Source organism: Tinamus guttatus, unplaced genomic scaffold (genome assembly GCF_059628265.1).
Source record: "Tinamus guttatus ecotype Peru unplaced genomic scaffold, ASM5962826v1 Tinamus_guttatus_pri_ptg000095l, whole genome shotgun sequence".
NCBI lineage: Eukaryota > Metazoa > Chordata > Aves > Tinamiformes > Tinamidae > Tinamus > Tinamus guttatus.
In genome coordinates this window covers 438,245-459,864 of record NW_028288629.1, presented here as the reverse complement: position 1 = coordinate 459,864, position 21,620 = coordinate 438,245, and the positions used below count along the sequence as shown (strand labels likewise).

The following is a 21,620-nucleotide window of genomic DNA, read 5'->3' as shown; positions in this document are numbered from 1 at the left end:
CAGGCTGTCCAGGTCCCTCTTAAAGGCTGCACAGACCTCTAGACTATCAGCCATTCCTCCCACTTTTCTATCCTCAGCAAACTTGGTGAGGGTAGACTCTGCCCCTTCAGGTCACCGACTAATAAACTGGACAGGTTTTGACTGACTCCGGATACCAATAGTTGCAGGTCTCCAACTAGGCTCTGAGCCACTGATCACAACCCAAAAGCCTAAACCCCAAACGCAGCTGCTCACATGGAGGTGGCCTCACAGGTACAAACCCACCACATCCCTGCTGCTGCCTGTGGCCTTCAGAGACAGCAGCTTCCTCAAACCCCTTCCCCACACAGGAACCACTGCTGCCCTCTCAGCTCCTCCCACCACAGAGACCCCCCACCCACCGCCCACGCCTGCCTGCCTGCTGCCGGCCAATCAGGCACTCACAAAGACATGACGTCACAGCGCCGTCCCGCCCAGCTCTCTGGCCCTGCCCTCCAGGGCAGCAATGGCCTCCCCAGCCCTTCCCCGCCAGGAGCCCAGCCCGGGCTCAGCAGCTGCTCCGCGGAGATGATCTCAGCAGCGCAGAGCCCCGCAGGGCCCGGCTGCTGCCCAATGAGGCGCTGCGGGAGCAGTGACCTCACAGTCACCAGGCAGAGCCAGCCCTGCTGCTGCCCAATCAGCTCTGCCCGCAGCGGGGACCTCCCAAGCAGCAGCCACGCCCTCTCCCTGCAGCTGGCCTATCAGGGGCTGCGGCAGCAGTGACCTCATCATGCCCAGCGCAGCCATTGGCTGTGAGGCCCCGCGGGGCTCCTGGCTGTGCTGGGGGCTGTGCGGGGCCGGGGCAGGGAGGGGAGCCCAGCTCGGGGCTGCGGGTGCTGGGGGTGCTGGTGTGGGGGCCTGGGGGGCTGTGTGAGCTGCTGTGTTGGGCTCAGCCAGCACTGCCCACCCTGGCGTGGGGGAGAAGAGGGGCAGCCAGTGCCAGGGAAACCTGCCCTGGATTCTCTCCTTCTGCCCCCAGCACCCACACAAGGGTTGGAGCTGCCCCACGGGAGCCTTGGGGCTCGGGGAAGCCCCAGCCCCAGGAGTCCTGGCTGCCACGTTGTCCCCTGAGCAAGGTGGGACCCTCTGGCAGGACTCCTGCAGCAGCCTCCAGCCCTGAGCAGCCACTGCCACAGCCTGGGATCCACAGGGGTCTTTGCAGTGACAGTTTCTGTGTGACACCTCGGGAAGGAGCTCCTGAAGCTGGGAGCCTTGTTGGAGAGCAGCAGGATCCCTGGGAACAAGAACTTAAGTCCAGGTTGTGGGTGTTCATCCAGCAGTCCCCATCTCACTTTCCTCCTTGCTCTTGGGTTACTTCTGCAGCTGGAGAGGAGGGATGTTCTTCCTTTTCCAACATGCCCCTGCTCCTTGTCCTGATGAAAGGGTCTCCCAGTGCAGCCCCGCTGCCTTCTGTCCCCACTCCATGCCATAGAGCTGCTGCAAAGAACAGCCATGGGGTGTGTGGGAGCGGCACTCAGGAGCAACAAGGACCCATCGGAAAACAAAGGTCTGCACCCATGTCACCAGGGAGACTGCCCTGTGGTGGGGCACGTCCCAGTGTGTCCTCTGGGGTCACTGCCATGGGGATGGACGAGGCAGGGGGACAGCAGAGACATTTTCCTCTGTCTCCAGGAAGCAGTCACCTCCTGCCAGTGATGTTATTTTCCAAAACTGCTGTTCCTTATCTTGGACCTTAAGTGCTCCTTGGACTTTTCAGTGTACTTTTCCCTGGGACTTGGGATCCTGTCCTGGGGGGCTGCACAGCCCCGGGACTCTGGATCTCGGTGGACTAGGTGATCTCTAGAGGCCCCTTCCAACCTCAACCATTCTGTGATCTCCTGCATTTTTGACCCTGGACATCTCAGGACATGGCCACACACTGCAGTGCTGCTGTCTGGGCTTGGTGCATAGCCTGTAAGGTGGTGCAATGCTGCAAGATCTGCATTTTGATTCAACCAGCATTTTGTGAGCTCTGCAGCTGATGAAGTTGAAGAACATCCCCACAACTTCCCTTTGTGCTCTTCCTCATCTCTGCAGAATCCTGGAGACAGTCTTACAGAACAGAAGACCCACCCATCTGGAATTCTGTCAGAAATGTGACTTTCCAAGTCACTGCCAAAGGAAGGACTTCTTTGGGTTGCTCATTTAAGTCTGTGGCACCTCATTCATGATGCTGTGGAGCCCAGCTCTGTGTCTTGGGGCCTTGGCCCTTTCTCTCCCATCTCCTGTGTTTCTACCCAAGGTCTTCACCATTCCCGAAGGCCATGGGAAATGTTGATTCAGGGAGTACATGTGAAGCTCTGACACTTTGTGGAGCTGAAGGTGCCATGGAGACTGTCTGGGATGTGGCTTTGTCCCCATGCATACTCCTGCTCACCTGAGGATCCAGGAGATCTCTGGGAAGAGCCAACAGGAGAGTTCAGGTCCCTTGGAGTCAGGTATTTTCAGTCATAGGATCCCTCTATGGACTCCAGTGAATAATGTCACCCACAGAAGTGTGTTTTATGGGAGCTCACAAGGATCCTCAGTGAACGGGGCTCTAGGCCAGAGGACAAAGTGTATTTACCACACGCAAACTAAACAACAGGCATGTGCAGTAGTACTGTTTCAGCTCTCCAAAATATGTCTGCAAGCTTTTATTTGCTCCCATTTTAGATTTCCCCTGGAGTAACAGAGCTGTAGGACATGGTGCGGCCGCGCTGCTGTAGCCGCTCGCAGAGCATCCCCGTCGCTCTGGCTCTCTGCTCGGCGCTGGCCCCGTCTCAGGGCAGCTCTCAGTGCCCCGCGGCTCGGCAGCAGCAGAAGGCTCTGTGCAGGGCTCGCAGCGCTGTCCTGAGCCGCCCCAGCCGTCGCGGGGGAGCCGCAGCGGGCGGGAGAGCGCTGGTGCCTGTGGGGGAAGGAGAGCCGTGGGCGAGGGGCTGCGCAGGGCAGGGCGAGCGCCTGCCTGTCCCCCACCCAGGGCTTTCCCGAGGCTCCTGGCCTGGGCATGGCAGCCCCAGGGCGCTGCCTGCTGCCGGCCTCAGCGCCGATCGCTGTCCCAGCACGGGCTCCCCATGCCCAGGAGGGCTCTGCCCTTGGCTCCGTACCTGCCTCTACCTCTGGCGAGTGCCTGAAGGAAGACGGCGGCGTCTCCTGCCCCTGGGGCTCGGGGGCAGCCTGCGTGGGGAGAGGGAGGACACAGAGCTGTGTGATATGAGCTGGCCATGCTCAGGGTGCTGCTGCCCGGGATGGCCGGGGGAAGGGTTTGCTGCGGGGGCTGCTGCGAACGAACGCGAGTCCCCACGGGAGGGAGCGGGGGCTGTTCGGCAAGGGGACAAGGTTGTCTTGGGGCTGTAGCAGCAGGGCCGCGGTGCGGGCTCCGATGGGCGCCGGGAGTGGAGGTGGCTGGCGTGTGGCACAAGGGGGCTGGGCGGGTGGGTGTGGAAGGGGCTGCTGCTGGGGCTGCCCCTTCCCTCCTGGCTCCGCGTCTGTGCCCCAGGATGCAGGGGGCAGAGGGCACGGCAGCCCTGCGCCTTTGGCTCCTGCAAAGGGACAGCAGGCAGTTTCCCCGCGGCAGACAGGCCCATGGGTAAAGGGCTGGGGGTGGCAGCTTCCAACCACATGCAGGGGGACACGTGGCCGGGGGCAGCTCTGCACAGCCCCCCTGCAGCCCCCCAGCACTGCTCGTGTGGCGGCTCCCTTTGGGGTTGGCTGCTGACGACAAGCTCCCCGCTCACCTGCTGAGGAGGCCCTCCGGGCAAGGCAGAGCCGTCTGACCCGGCACCTTCAGGCAGCCGTGTTCTGACAGGGGGGCTGTCGCTCCCAGCACAAGGGCCCGCGGCCAGGGGAGAGGCCTCTGCCTCCTGCTCTGTGGGAAGTGCTGGACTGGCAGCTGCATTTTCCACAGTGTCCTGGGGCTCTTTGAGTGCCAGGGGAGCGTCGGCCGTTGTTCTGCTGGTGTCTGATGGAGCGACCGATGCATTTTCTCCCGCATTCTGCAACTCTCCAGCCAGAGGAAATGCTGCTGCCTCGGCTCCCTGGGGCAGTGCTGGGGTGAGAGGCGAGCTCTGCAGGTCACCGGCTGCCTCCCTGGCAGCATCTTGTTCCTGGATGCTGTTGGAGCCAGACAGCTCCGTGTGGCACATTGGCGGGTCTGCCAAAAGGCTCCTGAGGCTCGGTGTGACCCAGTGCATGCACATGCGGTTGTTACTCTCCGTCTGGTCCCATTGCAAGAGCTCTTCCTCAGCCTCCTCTTCCTCATCGCTCCACTCCACTCGCTCATGCTGCTGTGCTCCCACCTCATGATGGCCCTTGGGGGCATGGGCGCACAGCCGCTCCAGCACCTCCCACTTGGAACTCGCGTCCTTGAGGAGCTCCACTCGCGTCAGCTCCGGTTGCCACAGGTTGTGGAAGGAGTTTCTGGCGCACAGCTGAAGGGAGAGAGGGGGACTGGTGAAGGGAGCTGGTTTTCCACCAGAAAATGCCCCTGTGGCCATGTCAGCCCTGGGACAATGTGGCTGTTGCAGCAGGGCACAGTGGCTGACCTCAGCACAGGGAGTGTTTCCAGGTGCCCCAGCCCATGCCTTGCACTCACCTCCTTAGGTCGAACATTGAGGCATCCTGACACTGTCAGCGAGAAACGTTTCCCCTTGGCCTCCAGTTCCTGGCCCTCGCTCTCCTTTGGGCTCAGCTCCTTCCTTTCAAGGCTGGCCTCTCGCAGCTGCGCCAAGCTCTGTCCAGTGCGTGCCAGGCAGCTCCTCTCGAGCTCCTCCAGCGGCTCCGTTGTGACTGAGAGCACGGACAGGTACTTCGCTGGGTTGTCTCTGTGTATGCGCTGCGGCGCGTCTCAAAGGCAGCAGAGGATTCCCAACGGCTGCTGTTTTGAGGCCCGCCATGCAGGTTGCCCTCGCAGTGGCACCGGCCCATAGCCACTGCCCCAGGAACTTTGTGTACCGGCCACCAGGACCTTCCTTTCTCCACGGCAGACACTGCTCTCACCACGCTCTGCGCTCTCCCTCTGGGCTGCGCTTGCCAGTGCTGCTCGCGCCATGGTGTGCGCCAGTGTCCTCTGCAGCACTGCTCCCCTCAGCTCCCGGCCATGGGCCGCACTTGTGCCCTCAGAAGGCCTCAAGGCTGCAGACACGAGTGCCAGCAGTGCGTCCAGCCATGCTGCGGCAGGGGATACACAGCTGTGCGGGGCAGGGCTGTGTCTCTCGGCACTCATTTCTGTGCAGACCTCTGCGAGAATGTTGTCAGCCAGGGCAGCGAGCTGAGGCTGGAAAGCTGATGTGGACTCCAATGAGGCCATTGCCTGTTGGGAGCTGACAGCGATGGCTCTGGCAGAGCTGGCTGGTCCCTCTGCAATGTGGGGGCTGCTCATCTTTGGATCTTTCAACGCCTCTGAAACCCCTCTAGCCATTGTCTCCCAGCATAGGAGCTGCTCGAGGCCAGAGGAGGATGTTCCTCCTAGGACATTCTCAGAGGTGGCCACTTGCCATTCAGGAGGCTGCAGGTTTCCAGCATGGGCCACTGATACCTTACTTAAGGGCTGAGGCAGAACCTGTGTTCCCAGCACAGAGGAGGAGTGTCCTGGGAGCTGCTGGCTTTTCATAGGAAGAGTTTTCTTCCTGACACCATCTTCTGGCACCATCCTTGTTTTTCCCAGCACAGAAGACCGAAGTCTGGCCTCAAGCAAGCAGTGGTCATGCTCTGGAACTGTCCGGTGGGGAACACCAGCATCTTGCTTGGCTTTTTGAAGGGCAGGCAAATCAAGAGGCATGGACTCTTCCAGTCTCTTCCCGCACTTCAGAGACATCACAGCACCCCCAACAGCCCCTGAGGTTTCCCTGGCAGCAGTTTCCCTGCAAGTTATTGCCACTGTCTCTAATCCCTCCATCACCACGTCCACCAGTCTCCTGGCCACATCTTCCGTATCGATGGCATTGGTCTTGCACCTGGCAGAAGCTCTGCAAGGCTTTTCTGGAGCAGGCAGCTTCTTTTTCCCTGTAGACCCTGGTGTTTTACATGCAGGAGCCTCCAGGCCTCCATGTGCCTGGCTGGCTGCCCTGGCAGTGCGCGGTGGTTTGGGAGGCAGATGTGGCACCTCCGCTCTTAGCCCAGCTCTGCTGGGCAGGGTCTCCCTGAGCCTCACAGGAGTCTTCTTCAGAAGGGCAGCAGAGGGATGAGCAGCTTGCAGGGTGGAAAGAACATCATTGACAGTGTCCTCTGCCATCTGCAATGAAAGCGCACAGGAGAATTCCCGATGGCCTTTGCTCCACTCTCCAGCCTTCCACATGGAACCTTCCTGTGGCCCCTCATGCCCTTCATGACCGCAGTGCTCTCCCATGCACACGGGCAGCTGGAGCCTGTTGCCAAAGGCTGGGAGAGGCCTCTGGAGAGGGCTCGTCACTGTAGGGCAGGCAGAAGATGGGCACATGGAGCAGCACCATGACCCAGCGTGAAGCTTGGCCTTGCAGAGTGCCGTGCAGAGCACGCGCTGCTGCTGCTCTTCCCTCCGCTTCCCGCCTGCTTCCCGGCAGTGCCGCGCAGTCAGGCAGGGCCTTTGCTGGCCTCGCTGCTCAGCTCTGTACCTTTGCGATGGCCTGATCAGCATCTTCAAAAGCCTGGGTGTCAGACAGCAAAGGCCGCCTGTCCTTTTGTGGGGACGAAGTCAGGGTCCGCCTGCGTCGCCTCGCTGCGTGCGGCTCCTGCTTGCCCACCTGCAGGGAGAAGGAGGCACCTGATGGAGAGGGTTGTGTTGCTACAAGCAGCCCCTGCGTCATGGGAAGCCCCCTGTCAAAGGGAAGCTCATGGTCGAGCACAGCCCAGCTACACGTGGTCCAAAGAGGCTCTCTGATCCTTCACACAGGGCTCCCAGGATCCATGTGGGCTTTGGAGCATCCCAGTCATGCTTTGTGTTCGAGAAAATCCCCACAGCCAGCAAGAAGCAGCCCCTGGCCAGAGGAGGTGAGGCCTGGCTGGCTTGGCCCCCCATCCTTGTGCTCTCCATGCAGCTCCCATCCCTGCTGTCAGCCTCCCCCTCCAGCCCCAGCACTCACCTTCCTTGTGCACTTGCTCCTGGCAGGACGCCCATTGCTGGGCTGGGAGCAGGCGTTCGCCTGCCTCTCCTTCTCCATCTCCAGGGCACTCGCTGCACCCGGGGACTTGCTGCTCTGGGGACCAACACGAGCTGCTCCTTCTGCTGGAGCTGCTCTCCTCAGAGTGCGACCCCCGAGGGTGGTGCTCTGGCCCAACACAGCCTTGGTTGCCATGGGCATCGCCCCATCACAATGGCCTTGGGGACATGATGCCACCCCCATCACAAAGCCCTGGCCGTTGCCATAGGGACTCCCAGGGGTATGTCCTGGTGGTGGCCAAGGGCACCCACATCTCATCTCAGTGCCTTAGTGGTCAGCAAGGGAGGCCTTTGGGGTCCCTGTGCCATAGTTTGGCCATCCTCACAGATTTTTATTTGGGAGAGCACGGCCAGTGGGGCCACATGCGTGTTCTAGTGCTCTTTTTGTCACAGTGGACACCATGCCTCTATACCAGATCCCACTTGGGCTCTCCAGTTCTGCCAGGAAACAAACAAACCGGAGGGAGTTCAGCACAGGGACAACAACTTGGTCAGGGGCTGGAGCATGGGGCAGGTAAGGAGAGGCTGGAAGAGGGATGTTTGTTCAGCCTAGACCAGAGAAGGACAGGAGAGATCTTCATGCTGTGCACAAATACCTTGTGGAGAGCACAGAGCAGCAGGTTTTTCTTGGAAGGACACGCTAATTGCATGGGAGGCAGCAAGGAAAAGATGGACAATGGGAAATTTGCAGCGTATGAAGGATTCACAGACTTCAGTGATGTGAAACCAAAAACCTTTATTTAAATGCAACTTATAGAGCTCCTGACCCCAGAGACAGCCCCCGCCCTGCCCAGCAGGACACGAAGCTCCCCACAGGATCGAGGGGGGAAATTCTGTGTGGGAAGATCATCCTCTACCAGGACAGGCTCTTTCTCCTGCTGGGAGGGTGCTACAAGGCTCAGATCTGCTCACAGGTCTAACTATGAGTGCATTTCAGAAGGCACTTTTGAAAAGGAAAGGCAGGGCAGGCATTTCCTGAAAGAGTAGTTTGACACATTCGTTTACACCTGCAGCACAGCAGAAAAAACCCTTTGGAGCCATGGGCAGGGGTCCCTGCTGCACATGGCACATTCAACCAGGGCAGAGCAGAGTTGCAGAAAAGGGAGGTGAAATAAGGGAGAGAGAGGAAATATGGGTGTTTCCTTGAGAAATGGAAAGGATTTCTCTCCCCAAATCCACGGCCAATTCCGTGTGGAACAGCAGAGCTATTTCCTACTCAGGATGTGCCGCCCAGATTTTCCTGGTAGCATTTTTGTTTTCAGCAGAGTTTTCTCTCCTCACAGTCATGGCCTATGACCGCTACGTTGCCATCTGCAGACCCCTGCACTACAGGACCCTCATGGGCAGCAGAGCTTGTGTCAAAATGGCAGCAACTGCCTGGGCCAGTGGCTTTCTCAATTCCCTCCTGCACACCGGGAACACATTTTCCCTACCCCTCTGCCAAGGCAATGAGGTAGAGCAGTTCTTCTGTGAGATCCCTCAGATGCTCAAACCCTGCTGCTCAGTCTCCTACCTCAGGGAAATTGGGCTCATTGGGGTTACTGTCTCTTTGGGCTTTGGGTGTTTCATTTTCATTGTTGTGCCCTTCGTGCAGATCTTCACTGCTGTGGTGAGGATCCCCTCTGAGCAGGGCTGGCAGAAAACCTTTTCCATGTGTCTCCCGCACCTGGTTTCTCTCTTGCCCAGCACCACAGTTTTTGCCTACCTGAAGCCCCCCTCCATCTCCTCCCCAGCTCTGGATCTGGTGCTCTCTGTTCTGTACTCAGTGGTGCCTCCAATGATCAACCCCCTCATCTATAGCATGAGGTACAAGAGTCTCAAGAATGCATTGAAGCAATTAGTACAGTCGGTGCTAGAAATAAGCTCCCCATCCTTCCTAACAAGTGGTTTCTAATGTGTTTCAGAGAGTTCTGTGCTTTGGAAATTCTCTCTGTGTTTATAATGGTTTTTTTTTTTTATAACATAAGGTTTTTAATTCATGCTACTTTTCCAGAGGGTGAACCCACTCAGTCTAATTGCCATATATGCTGTAAATATGTCTATCCTTGTGTCTCTGTGTCAGTCATGGCTTCACTCAATTAAAAATGGATTTCCTCAGGACGATGCTTAAAGGTTGGCCTCTCCTTCCAAAGCTGGAGTCCATAATGTGCTCAAGGACTTTAACCTTCACAGAGTCTGTTGCTCTTCTGGGAATCTCCAGGGTCCCCTGGCAATGGTGTGTTAGGTAATGTGGGTTGGATTCAGTTTCCAGCTGTGGGTGCTCAGAGCTCCTGCAGGTGGTGAATGGTCAAGCCGTATCTGTCATATGACAGGGCTAGAGATGGATATGGTGCTTCCAGGAGAGCACAGGGCATCTTCAAGGGCACTGTGTTCCTGGGAGTGAATGGAGCTTCAGGAACTCAAGGGGAGCCACCCAAATGGAAAGGGCAAAAGCAATGAATGTCTACGCTAGGGAGAGCTCTGCAGTGCTACAAGAGGCAGTGTGGACCCAGGAGGCCCAGGGAAGGGAGCCTGCAGAGTCACTGAGGTCACCTTCAGTGTCAGTGTTTGGCTGCCTGGGCAGCTCCTTCCTGCCGGCCTCGGTGCCTGTAGCCAGAGGAGCAGCCGGCCCTGCCCAGCCTCCCTCCCAGCTCAGAGGCCAAGGACGGCTCTGCACCAACCGCAATGTGGTACAAGGCTGGGGCCAGCAGGGTTTGTGGGGGGACAGGGCAGTGCGGGCTGTCATGGGGACCATGTCAGAGGGACATTTCCCCAGGGCTGAGCACCCTGCCCTGGGTGCTGTCTGCACAGTGGAGCCACGGAGCCGTGTGTGGGTGCAGGGATGGGCACACATGGAAGCCCCCATGTTCCGCTTGAGAGAAGGGAACCTGCCAAGAGCTCTCCCACCTCTGCCCCACCAGCACCAGTGATGACCAGCCCTGCTGCTGCACCCACACTTTCTTGGTGCTGAACTCAACCACGTCCCCAAGCTGCTCCCTACACCTGGCTGCAGGGACACCCATGCGGCCGGGCCATTCCTGCTCCTCACAAGCCGCTTGTCCAAGGGAATGTTGGAAGAACAGGCTGGCACCATCCTCTTGGCCCTGCACTGCCTGTGACTGTCACATGTGAACAGTCTCATCCAGAGAATGACTCCTGGGACAGGCACTTGGGAACAAGCAGCTGGCAGTATTGATGGGAGCCCATCCGGGACATGTCCTCTGGGTGGACAAGGAGGCCTCAGGCTGCCCTCAGCCTTTTGGGGAGGAGTTGGTCACTGGGAGGAGTGCGGGGAGGAAGGACGTGAGTCCTCCTGTGGTTTGCGAGGTGAAGGTGCTGACATGTGGCGGAGACCAGGGCACTGCTGCCTCCTCGGCCCTCTCCCAGCTCCTGGGAGGTCATTGCAGGAGCCAGCCAGTCCCCAAGAACAACTATTCCCACAACTTTGCAGCCAGTGGTGGCAGGCTGTGTGCACATGGAGTGCCCTTTCAGCCACACACTTGCTCACATTGCTTAAAGGGGACTGTACCCACCTCCTCACCCTGCCTGGGTGCTTGGTCACTCCCACTGTGGTCTCACCCTTGTCACCTACAAGCTTGAACTCAGGCCCTAGCCCTCATGTTCAAAGAGCTCCACACATCTGAGCTGCCCCTTCACACTCAGGGCAGCCCCTTTGCTCATCTTCCTCCGCACACTCCTGAAGATCTCGTACCCTGCTACTGTATGAGATGTAGAATCACGTGTGAGATTCCAGCACACCTCAGCAATATTTCTAAGTCAGATGGGCACCTCCATCTGCTCCTTTCTCTGCCCCAAGCTTTATGCACTTGTGCATGTTTTCATTGCAGAGCCTCAGCTGTGGCGCCGAGAACAGGTTGGTGACGGTAAGACTTCTTCTACACCAAGGGCCAGGACACAGCATTTCTGGTGCCTGCCCTTCAGAGCATGGGCATGCTGTCATGGAGAGCAGGTGGCAATGTGATGGTGAGAGGAGATTCCCACTAAGGGAGCAAAGCCTGCAGAGCCCAGGGCCAGGGGGAAACAGAGCTGGGTTGCCCAGCCTTGGCAGGAGAGGGTTTTGCTGCCTGAGCTCCCTCTGCAGCACCTTGGGGCCTGCGACAGAGCTGAACTGATCTCCCTGAAGGACAACGCACCAGTGAAGAAGGTCCTGGCTTGGACTGCCATCCAGTCACCCAGTGAACATCACTAACATTGTCCTTGCTCCTGTCATCCAATGGTGGAAAGAGGTCTCTGCTCTAGTAGCCTCACCCTTAAAATCTTGGAGCTCTCCTTCTCCGGAAACTCTTCACAAATGGGCTAACGGAAATGGGCCAACGATGACCTCCGTGTGGTAAATCACAGCCTGCCCAGGTCCAGGGACTTCTTCAGTGGCACCTTGTCCTTCCTGGAGAGAGGTTCACCCAAGTTGCCCAAGCTGCCATTAATCACCCCTAGGAGCCAAATCCCTCTCCTGTTTCTCCCTGACCTTGGGAATTCCAGGCTTTTCTCTCTTTGTGGGAACCTCCTTTCAGCATAGCCCTGACAAGTGCTCTCTACATGAGCAAGTCACTGCTGTCAAGTGGGGCCATTGCACACACGGTGTCCTTGGCTCTTGGTAACCGGTTTCTCCATTGCAGATCTCATCTTTGTGCCACAGTTGAGGTTCTCCACCCCAATATCGTACACAAGTGCATGCAGGCTGGCACAGAGGAGGGCAGATGGAGAGGCACAAGCTGTCACTGCATGGAAACACGGTTGGAATAATGGAGATGCTTTGAGACCACTCACATGACTAGAGGGCTGTGATGGCAGAGGACAAGCTCCACACGAAGAAAGGTTAGGGGGGAAGAGCAGGATGAGGTGGATGTCCTTGATGTGAAGGGACAGCTCAGATGGAAGGAGCTCTTGCATGGGATGGATCAAGGTCTGAGTGAGAGCTTGCGTAGGCTCCCTCCCCATGGGAGAAACTGACAATCTGATGGGTGGTGGAGCTTAGGAAAGCCAGCAGGTGTTTAAGGAGCACAGCCACCCAGCAAAAGGATGGTCCATCCCGACGCTAATTAAAACTAGAACACGCCTTGGGAGATCAGCTTGGATACGCAGGATAGCATTGCATACTTCGTAGTGATGGTGTTCCAGTTAGGACAAAAACCAGGTCCTGCCCTTGGGACAGACCAACTCTTGAAGTGATATGGACTGGGCAATGTCCGGCTGGGCAGCAGTTCTTTGGAGAAGGACCTTTGTGGGCAGTAAGCTGCATGTGAGCCAGCAACGTGCTCTGGAAGCCACAGTGTCCTTGACTGCATGAAGAGGAGTCCCTACTCTGTACTCGTTAGAGTGCCTCTAACTACTGCATCCAGCTGGGGCTCTCTGTAGAAGAACTCTGCTCATCACATGAAGTGAATTCAGTGTCAGGCCCCCAAGGTGTTTGGGGGCTCGAGTATCACTTGCCCCACTGTGAGGAGAGGGTTGTGAGGAGAGGGTTTGGGCTTGTTCAGTGCAAAGAAGTTAAGGTTTCTGCTGAATATTTTGTTCTTTTCCTCTGGATCAGCAGCTGACATTACCAGAGCGAGACCCTTCTGCTGGGGTGAGGTTGCTTTTTCAGGCCTGGGCAGCACATGGCCTGCATGCAGAAGCTGAAGGCCATGAGCTTCTTTAGCCTGCTCAAGTGTTACAGCTAATGGGAAGAGAGCAGGAGCCTGTGACTGCCTGCAGGGTGGTTTCAGGGATGATGGAAGTTGTTCTGGTAGTGGGAAAGAAACTGAGAAGGGGAAAGAGCCACAAACTGCCTCTTGAGGTACAGACTTGACTTGAAGAAAAGAGAAATGTCACTTAAGAGCAGTGCTGTGGTGCATCATGTCACCTGGAGGGGACCTGAGAGCAAGCCATGCCATTGTGTTTCAAACAACAGTCACTAAGGACAGAGAGACATGAGGAAAGATGGAGAGATGCTGGGGTGAGAACAAGGTGGGGAAGCAGCTTGATGTCTACAGGCTGCAGGGAAACAGGCACAGGCATGGGAAAGTGTAGGAGAGCCCAAGGGAGAGACAACTGGGGGCAGTGCCAAAAACCTCCTCAAGAACTAGGACTATGTCCTCTTGGCTATGGCTGTTGTCTCTGCCATTGAGGCCTAGAAGAAGAAACTTCCTTCTGGCAACAGGGCCTCCTTGCCTGCTTTCCCCCAGGGACACAAGAGGTCCTGGATCAGTGTCCTGCTCCAGACCTTAAACACCCCCACCTATACACTGCTCCAACCAAAAGCCTTGAGCAAAGCCTCATGGAAAGGATCCCCCTACTTAGGGTCTGGGCCTCTGTTTGGTCAATCTGCTTGAAAATAAACATGTAAGGTTAACTTGGCATCAGAGGAACCTGCTCTTTGCATTTTTCCTATGTTGAATCATGACTTCCAACTCTCTGCTCTAATCAGTCCCTGGGGAGGTTTTGCTTGGTAATGAACCACAGAGGGACCCATTAACCCTCCAAGAAACTTGGGGATGTGCTTCTGACTTGAACTTCTTGAGAAGTTTCTTCAGACTCCTCTCAGCATCAGAGGTTCATGGACTCAGCACTAACTACTCCCAAAGGGTCAGTAAAATGCAAAACCTCTCAGGAGCCATGAGTCTTGCCATAATTTTCTTCAATTTTCAAATCTTCTATAGCTAATTGGAAAGGAGTGTCTTAACATTAGACTGATAACAATGAGCACCTGAAAAAGAAAGTTATTGGTTTTTTTTTTTTTTTGAGCTTTCTTATTTTTTTCCATGTTCTGAATCAGGCATGCACTTTCTCCACTTCCTAGAGTGTCTCCCAATGAAGTCTGGACATGTGTGAAAAGCAGTGTTTTTGAGAGGAGACCTGTATGCAGAACCTTCTTGCTCAGCTCCCCAGCCCTGCCACTTCTCTCATCAGCCACTGGGGACTTGGATCACTCTGGCTAAAATCAAACTGTTTTTCTCACTCCAGTAGCTGAAAGTTACAGCTCATGTGCACCAATTCCCACCTGAACTAGCTGCAAATACGTAAAAGTATGAAGTATGATAAAACAAAATAACCTGGATCCTATATCAATAGGAAAGAAAATCCAAACTTCAGCTGTAGGTTGAATCCTGAGTTGCCTCCAAGGAGCTTCACAGCCTACAAGGAATAACCTTCCTTGAACCTCTTTTCACAAACAGTTAGTAAAGGCTGGATAGACACACGGTGAAGGAGCTGGTTAAGAGACAACAAGAGTCTCCTGAAAGACTCCCTGAAGCTCAAAGCAGCAAGGGAAGAGTTGAGAGGTGTCTGAATGATAAAGAGCAAGGGGAGGAGGAATACTCAAACCATGGAAAGTGCAGATGTGCAGATCATCTGAATCAAAGCTGACTTTCAAAAAGTCCAAGTTAATCAGACATGTGGAGATATGTGAGGAATTGGTCAAAGTGTGTCTGCGAGCGGGCGGATTCCACCCCATGACAGACCCCATCCATGCAAATGTCTCTGTCAAATGCAGTTGTCTGCATTTCCCTTTCTAGTCAATGGAGGGAAAATAAGAGGTCTTAGACTTTTTTTTTTTCCAGATATTTTTCCTAATGACAGGATAAGGGCCTGCAGGAGTCACCTCCAAAAATTTCAGCACCACAAGGGAATTAGCCCAGGGCATCTCCAGCAGCACCAGCCTCTCTGAGTGCTCAAATTGAATCCATCCCCTGAACCAGCTTATAGTCATAAGTAGGAATATTCTGAAAGAATAACAAAGACAACCTTTTCAAAAACTTCAGGCAGTCTTTAACAATTTGAAATACAATTTCATTCTTCTAAATTGGCAGCACCATGTTCTTGCACTACTTTCACCATGGCCATGAAGTAAGGCAGGAAGCATAGGCCTAGATAAATTTCTCAGAGGGATCTGTGTTAAGGGCACCTTTGCTCTTTTCTGGACTATCATCTCTCTCTTAAGCAGCACAGTGCATGAAACCCTGCTGAGGAAGTGAAGGACAGCGAGCCTGCTTTGGTGCCTCCAGGAGGAAGACTGTCTTCTGCCACAGATTGTCCTCCATCCCACTTCTACCCAAAGAGCAGCCCACAGCAGTTATCGTGGAGCTGAGGCTCACCCTCATCTCAGCCTGTGCTCAGACTTTGTGCTCTTTCATCCCACAGGCCTTTGATCCTGTCTTACCAAACGCCAAACCCTCAAACCAAGCCCCAACCCCAGGCAATCCCACAGGTCTGCCCAGGGCACACACTTGCCAGGGCAAGGAGAGAGAAGTGACCTCTCCAGTTGCCCCTTTCAGACATTTCTCAGGCTTCACCTTGTTGGTGAAGGTTGACTGAAGCCAAGCAGGGCTGAACTTGCTAGAATCCCAGTCCCATTCAGCCATGAGCCCACATTTTCCTGCTTTATTCTTTTCCTCTCACTGAAGCAGGAGCAGGGAGAATTGGCTTTCCCCAAACCATCCTTACTTTACCGGACAATATTTCTGACTTCCTCCTTTGCAGCCTCTCCCTTCTTCCCCTTTCCACTTGCTGCCTTATTGACTTGAAGGCCACATGCCAGTTCCCTCTTTAGGCTAGCTGGGCTCCAGCGATGTTTCCTAATTTTACCAACTGTTTGTATGGAGCATTCTTCTTCTTGACAGATGCTTACTTAATGGCTGCCTTTCCTGAGGTCCTCCACCCTTCAGAGCTGCTTGGAGCTGTTCTCCTCAGAGTGGGGAACCTGGCGCCTTAGCCCCCAACAAGAACATGGTCACCATGGGGACCACCCGCTCACAATGGCCTTATGGGCAGGCTACCACTGCCATCACAAAGCCCTGGTGGTTTCCATGGGGACCCTATCATCATGCCCTGCTGCACACCATGGCAGACCCCATCATGATGCCTTTGTGGGGACTATGGAGGTCCCATCATGATTCCTTGGTGGAGACCATGGAGAAAGACGCTATCACAATGTCTTGGTGAAAACCATGGGGATCCCATCATGATGCCTTTACAGAGATCCATAGTAGAGATCTACACAAGGCCAGCTCTGTTGCTCTGCCCACTAATCCTCATCCCTACAATCCTGACAGGCTCTCTGTCTGTCCCTAAGCAGAGCTCCCTGCATCCCACTGCTCTCTCCAGGGGTTCCTTTGTCCACATCACTTGCACCTTTCCCTGCCATCCCAGGCCATCAATTCCTCACTCTTGCTGGAGTCTTCTCCCCTGAGTCACTCCCAGTTTAAGGCTCTCCTCACCGTCTTGGCCACCTGGCTGATGACCATCAGGCCAGCAGATGGGAAGAGCCTCCATCCAAAGGATATGTGACAACCTGCAGCCTTGCTGCCCTGCCATGGGCTCAGCTCCAACTCCTCCTCCAAATCCTACTGAAAAAATAAAATGAAAAAGAAGAGAAAAAAAGTGAAGGAGAGCAGGAAAGACCCTTGTTGTTTGTCCTCTCCAATTTCATCTTGTAATAAACTGGTATGAGGGTACATGAAAGCAATATGAATTACAGTATATGAAATGCAGAATTAAATCATGAATATTTAGGACACATTCTCCTTCTTGCATCAGTGCATGTCCAGATGTGCAGGGATGCTGCTGCTGGAGGCATCATCTGTGCATCACTGCTCTATCCCAGAGCAAAGGCCACCACAATGGCACTGGCTGAAGACTCCAAAGCCCATGGACAGACCAGCAGGTTGTGAGGATGCTCCAAAAGTGCCCTTGCCCACTCTGCCTTTTGACAGCACCAGCAGCACCTTTACTGGCTCCATCAGGCCACCAGGCAGGGGAAAGGGGATACCCAGGGAGTGCCAGGCACCCAAAGGCCAGGGCAGTGCCTTAGGGACCATGGGTGTGTGTGTGTGCAGGTGCTGTAGGTGGGCACATGAACCATTTGTGACTGTCACACCTGCCTAGCCTGAGGGACAGGGCAGGATGGTAGATTTCTTGAAGCAATCTCTGGGAAAGCGAAGGTGCTGCTGAAGAAGTCCCTAGGCCTTGGTAGCCAGTGCTCCATCCACTCTGAGGCCCTCATTAGCCCAGGCCTTGTTCATATCATCTGGCAGGGGGAGCAGAAATTCAGGAGAGGAGAGCTAGAAGGGTTTGAGAGGGCAGAGACTGGAGCAGAGACATGGCGGGGTGAGGATGCCTCCCATTTATGCAGCACCCTGGATGTAGACAGGATGGGCTTTCCCTACAGCCAGTGCTGGAATGTCTTTGTTTGGCTACAGCATGGAAACGCAGGGTGCCCTGGAGCCCTTACCAAGGGACATGATTTTCCTGCAGGTGCCCTGCTGCATTTGCCAGAGACATGTGATTGTGCTGTACACCCCAAGCATCTGACAAGGCCCTGCAAGCACTTTTCTATGCCATCAAATCAAGTATCCACACTGAATTACCAGAGCTGCTGCTTCATGCCAGAACCTTTATACGCCTCATCTTCATAGTTCCTGGGGCTGCCATTGTATTTGGCGTCTGGGGTCATTTCAGATGGGCAATGCAATTCTCCTGAGGCCCCCACCCTGATGCTCTAGGATGATGCAGGTCTCCAAGGAGATGCATCAGAGCAAGTGGGCCCTGGCACATGCCTTGGACCTCCTCAGTTTTCTCAGCTGTCCCCAGGTGTTTGTGTGGGAGCAACTGGTTCCCATCCTCCATCTCCAGTGACTGCAATTGCAGCTTAGACAAGGAACTCTCTTGCAGACCTCTATGTTGAGCTCACTTCAGTTTTGAAAGGGAAATCACTTGAGCTGCCTGTGGAGCTTGTAGGATTTTTCTGAATCCCACTTCATGTCAGGGTCTTCTAGACCAGCAAGAGATGCCCAGACTGACACATTTGAGTCAATCCCTGAACCATGTGTCAAGGAGCTCCCTTCATGTCCTAACTAGGTGTCCTGCCTAGGTCAGAGATGAGAATTGGGTGTTCCACAGGAGCACATTTCCATCTGTCATAGGTAGTGATCCTCTGATGAAAGAATTTGCAAGGTTTGAAAGAGTTGCTCTCCACTCGATGGGAAGAGACAACAGGTGATTACTTCAGTCTATTCCAGTGAACATTTCCCAGGAGGAGGGGGCACAAGGGACAGAGAAATTGGTGAGTTCAGCTGGGTCTCTGCTCCTGAGCAGGGCCAGGCTCCTGGGACGGAGGCAGCTCGTGGCAGCCTGGCAGCACTGCCCAGAGACAGCCGAGTGCAGGAGCAGCTCCTGTGCCAAGAGCAGCAGGGCTGCGGGCACTGCCTGCTGCTGCGGACAGGGGAGGAGAGAAGGCAGCGAGAGGGGAACGGCAGTGTGGAGTGGGAGGACAGAGGAGACCACAGCTCTTAACACGGTGAGTTTGTGCTTACAGGACAATGCTACGGAGCTTCTTGAAGGGGACATAAGAACTCATCACACCCCATGGCTGGCAGCATTTTTCTCTTCTTTCTTCTGGCTTTTGCAGTGCAGAGGAAGAGGAGCTGCTTCAGAGCAGGGATTCTCTACCATACCACCTATGAGCAGGGCATCCTGCTGCCTTCCCCAACAGAAACAGCAGTGATGTGAAGCCGGGGTGTGCAGACAGGGTGAGAGGTCTGCACTTCAGAGCAGGGTCCCTGCACCCAAAGGTGCCGTGTGCCCGCAGCAGTGACTGTGTCGCCTGTGAAGGTCAGCGCTCAGCCTGCCCAGGGAGCTCCCCACAGGACTGAGGGGAGAAGTTCTGGGTGGGAGGATTATCCTCTACCAGGACAGGCTCCTTCTCCTGCTGGGAGGGTGCTGCGGGGGTCAGCTCTGCTCACAGGTCTAGCTGTGAGCACATTTCAGGGAACACTTTGCAAAAGGAAAGGCAAGGCAGGTATTTCCTGGAAGAGAAGCCAATGTGATGCTGCATAGAATTTCCTTCCACTTGGTAAAACGGAAACAAAACTGTCAGATTTGGACAAGAGACTGAGACTCATTTAGAGATTCAAGGAGCTGGCAAAGAGTCTGCCAGGGACATCCGAATGTCCCCTCATCCATCCCTTAGTGCATAGACAGCACCAGCTTCTCCTGGGCTGCTGCATCAGGGTGTATCTGATTTGCTCTTAACACCTGCAGACATGGGGGTGCCCCTGGACAGTGTCCTGCTCCTGGGAGGTTTCTGCAGGAAGAACTGGGCTTACTTCTGAGTGTCGTTGTCCTTCATCTGAGTGAGGTACAAGTACATGACAGTGAGGGACAAGGCTCGGTGATAAAGCAGGTCCCATGACAAAGTCCTAACAAGGGTTTTTTTTTTTTTTTTTTCCTGTTGGGATGCACAAGGATTTGTGCTGAGAACGACTGAGGCACCAAAGATTTCTGCTGTATCAAAATATGTTCCCACAGTGAGTAGGCACTGTGTGTGTGTAGAACTGTGTGTTCGTGTGTGCACCATCATATATATTATTTATACGCACACTTATATATCAACAGACTCCTCCAATTATCCTTTTGCAGAGATGACTTGATTTCTAAATGTTGAAGAGCCCTGCCATAGAAGGGGTGGACATCGTCTCCTGCAGCTTGTGTGCATCAAAGCTACTCCTTCTCTCTGCAGTGCCTGGAATAAGGGTGCAGGGTGCAAGGTTAAAAGAGGCATGAGGACAAGGTCTATCTCTAGACCTCTCGACATGTAGAAAGGGTAAGGTCTATCCTTGTTTCCCTTTGACTGTTGTTCTCCCTTGTTGGAGTGAGATCTGGTGTGGCAGACTCAGATACAAATATCTCTGTTGAGGAGGGCAAGAGTGATGGGGGTGATTCCCTCACAGAGCTCTTCTCCTTCAGATACAACTGCTGTGAGGGCTGTATTCCGCTTTTATGCTGGTGAATGGAGAATATTCCCACTTGGTCTCTGGACTAAGTCCATGCCAAGCAATGCAATATGCCATTCCAAGGCATCTCCACAAATACCAGTCAAAGACTAGTGCATCTATTTCCACCTGCAGCAAAGCAGAAACAACTCCTCCGGAGCTATGGGCAGGAGTCCCTGCTGAACTTGACACACTCAGCCAGTTCAAAGTGGAGCACCAGAAATGGAGCTGAAATAAGGGAGAGAGGAAATGTTGGGAGTTCCTTGAGAAACTGAAATGTTTTGGCTCAGAAATGCCTGCCCTAACTTTCCGCTTTCTTTCCTTCCTTGGACAGGACTCCTGTGCCCCTAAGGAACTAATGTCCAACAGCAGCTCCCTCAACGAGTTCCTCCTCCTGCCATTCGCAGACAGGCGGGAGCTGCAGCTCTTGCACTTCTCGCTCTTCCTGGCCATCTACCTGGCTGCCCTCCTGGCCAACGGCCTCATCATCACAGCCGTAGCCTGCGACCACCGCCTCCACACCCCCATGTACTTCTTCCTCCTCAACCTCTCCCTCCTCGACCTGGGCTCCATCTCCACAACTGTTCCCAAAGCCATGGCCAATTCCCTGTGGAACACCAGGGACATTTCCTATTCGGAATGTGCTGCCCAGATATTTTTCTTCATCTTTTTGTTGGGAGGAGAGTTTTCTCTCCTCACAGTCATGGCCTATGACCGCTATGTTGCCATCTGCAGACCCCTGCAATACGGGACCATCATGGACAGCAGAGCTTGTGTCAAAATGACCGCAGCTGCCTGGGCCAGTGGTTTCCTCAATGCTGTCCTGCACACCGGGAACACATTTTCCATACCACTGTGCCAAGGCAATGTGGTGGAGCAGATCTTCTGTGAGATCCCCCAGATCCTCAAGCTCTCCTGCTCACACTCCTACCTCAGGGAAGTTGGGCTCATTGGGGTTACTTTCTCTTTGGGCTTTGGGTGTTTCAGTTTCATTGTGGTGTCCTATGTGCAGATCTTCAGAGCTGTGCTGAGGATCCCCTCAGAGCAGGGTCGGCACAAAGCCTTTTCCATGTGCCTCCCGCACCTGGCTGTGGTCTCCTTTTTTGTCATTACTGCATTGTTTGCCTACCTGAAGCCTCCCTCCATCTCCTCCCGACTTCTAGACATGGTTGTGTCCATTCTGTACTCGGTGGTGCCTCCAGCCCTGAATCCCCTCATCTACAGCATGAGGAACAAGGAGCTCAAGGAGGCACTGAAGAAACTCATCCAGTGGGTACAAGGTCAGTGATAACAACTGTTTCATTCACTCACCAGGATATCTGCCATTGAGGCTGTATTTTCTCCATTTCTTTCTTTTTTACTTCTCGCTTTTTTCCTTTTTAAATTCTCTCTTTTACATCCATCTTAAACTAATAAATACTAAAATAAAGATTCCTAGTTTTTGTCATGTCTGCACAGGAATCTCTCATTTAGCACTTAAACACAGCCCATGATAAAGTAGGAAGCCAGGCTTCCCCCTTCACTAGCAGAGAGGGGGGATTCTCTGAGCCGCTTGTTTGAGCTCCCTTGGATGTGCCCAGTGCAGGGAGGAGAGTTTCCCTCTGCAACGTCTTTTCCAGCACTGACACCAAGGGACCTCTGGGGTACAGAGTCACGGCGGGACAAGGGCAGGTGGGCTGAGACCAGGGGTCCAGTGTTGTCTAGGAGATCTCAGCTCTCGTGCCTATGGTTAGAGTGTCATC

General features: G+C 54.6%; 1 protein-coding gene across 1 annotated transcript in view; it reads right to left on the bottom strand.

Moving 5' to 3' along the window:
- Positions 1-3,104: 3,104 nt before the first annotated feature.
- The window catches only part of LOC148595479 (uncharacterized), a gene marked incomplete at its 3' end in the record, with an annotated part of 78,095 nt that continues 59,579 nt past the window's right edge, over positions 3,105-21,620 (bottom strand). The window contains 4 exon segments of the mRNA XM_088520632.1: positions 3,105-3,174; positions 3,735-4,427; positions 4,592-4,873; positions 5,534-6,229. Coding sequence (XP_088376758.1) covers positions 3,105-3,174; positions 3,735-4,427; positions 4,592-4,873; positions 5,534-6,229 — 1,741 coding nt within the window.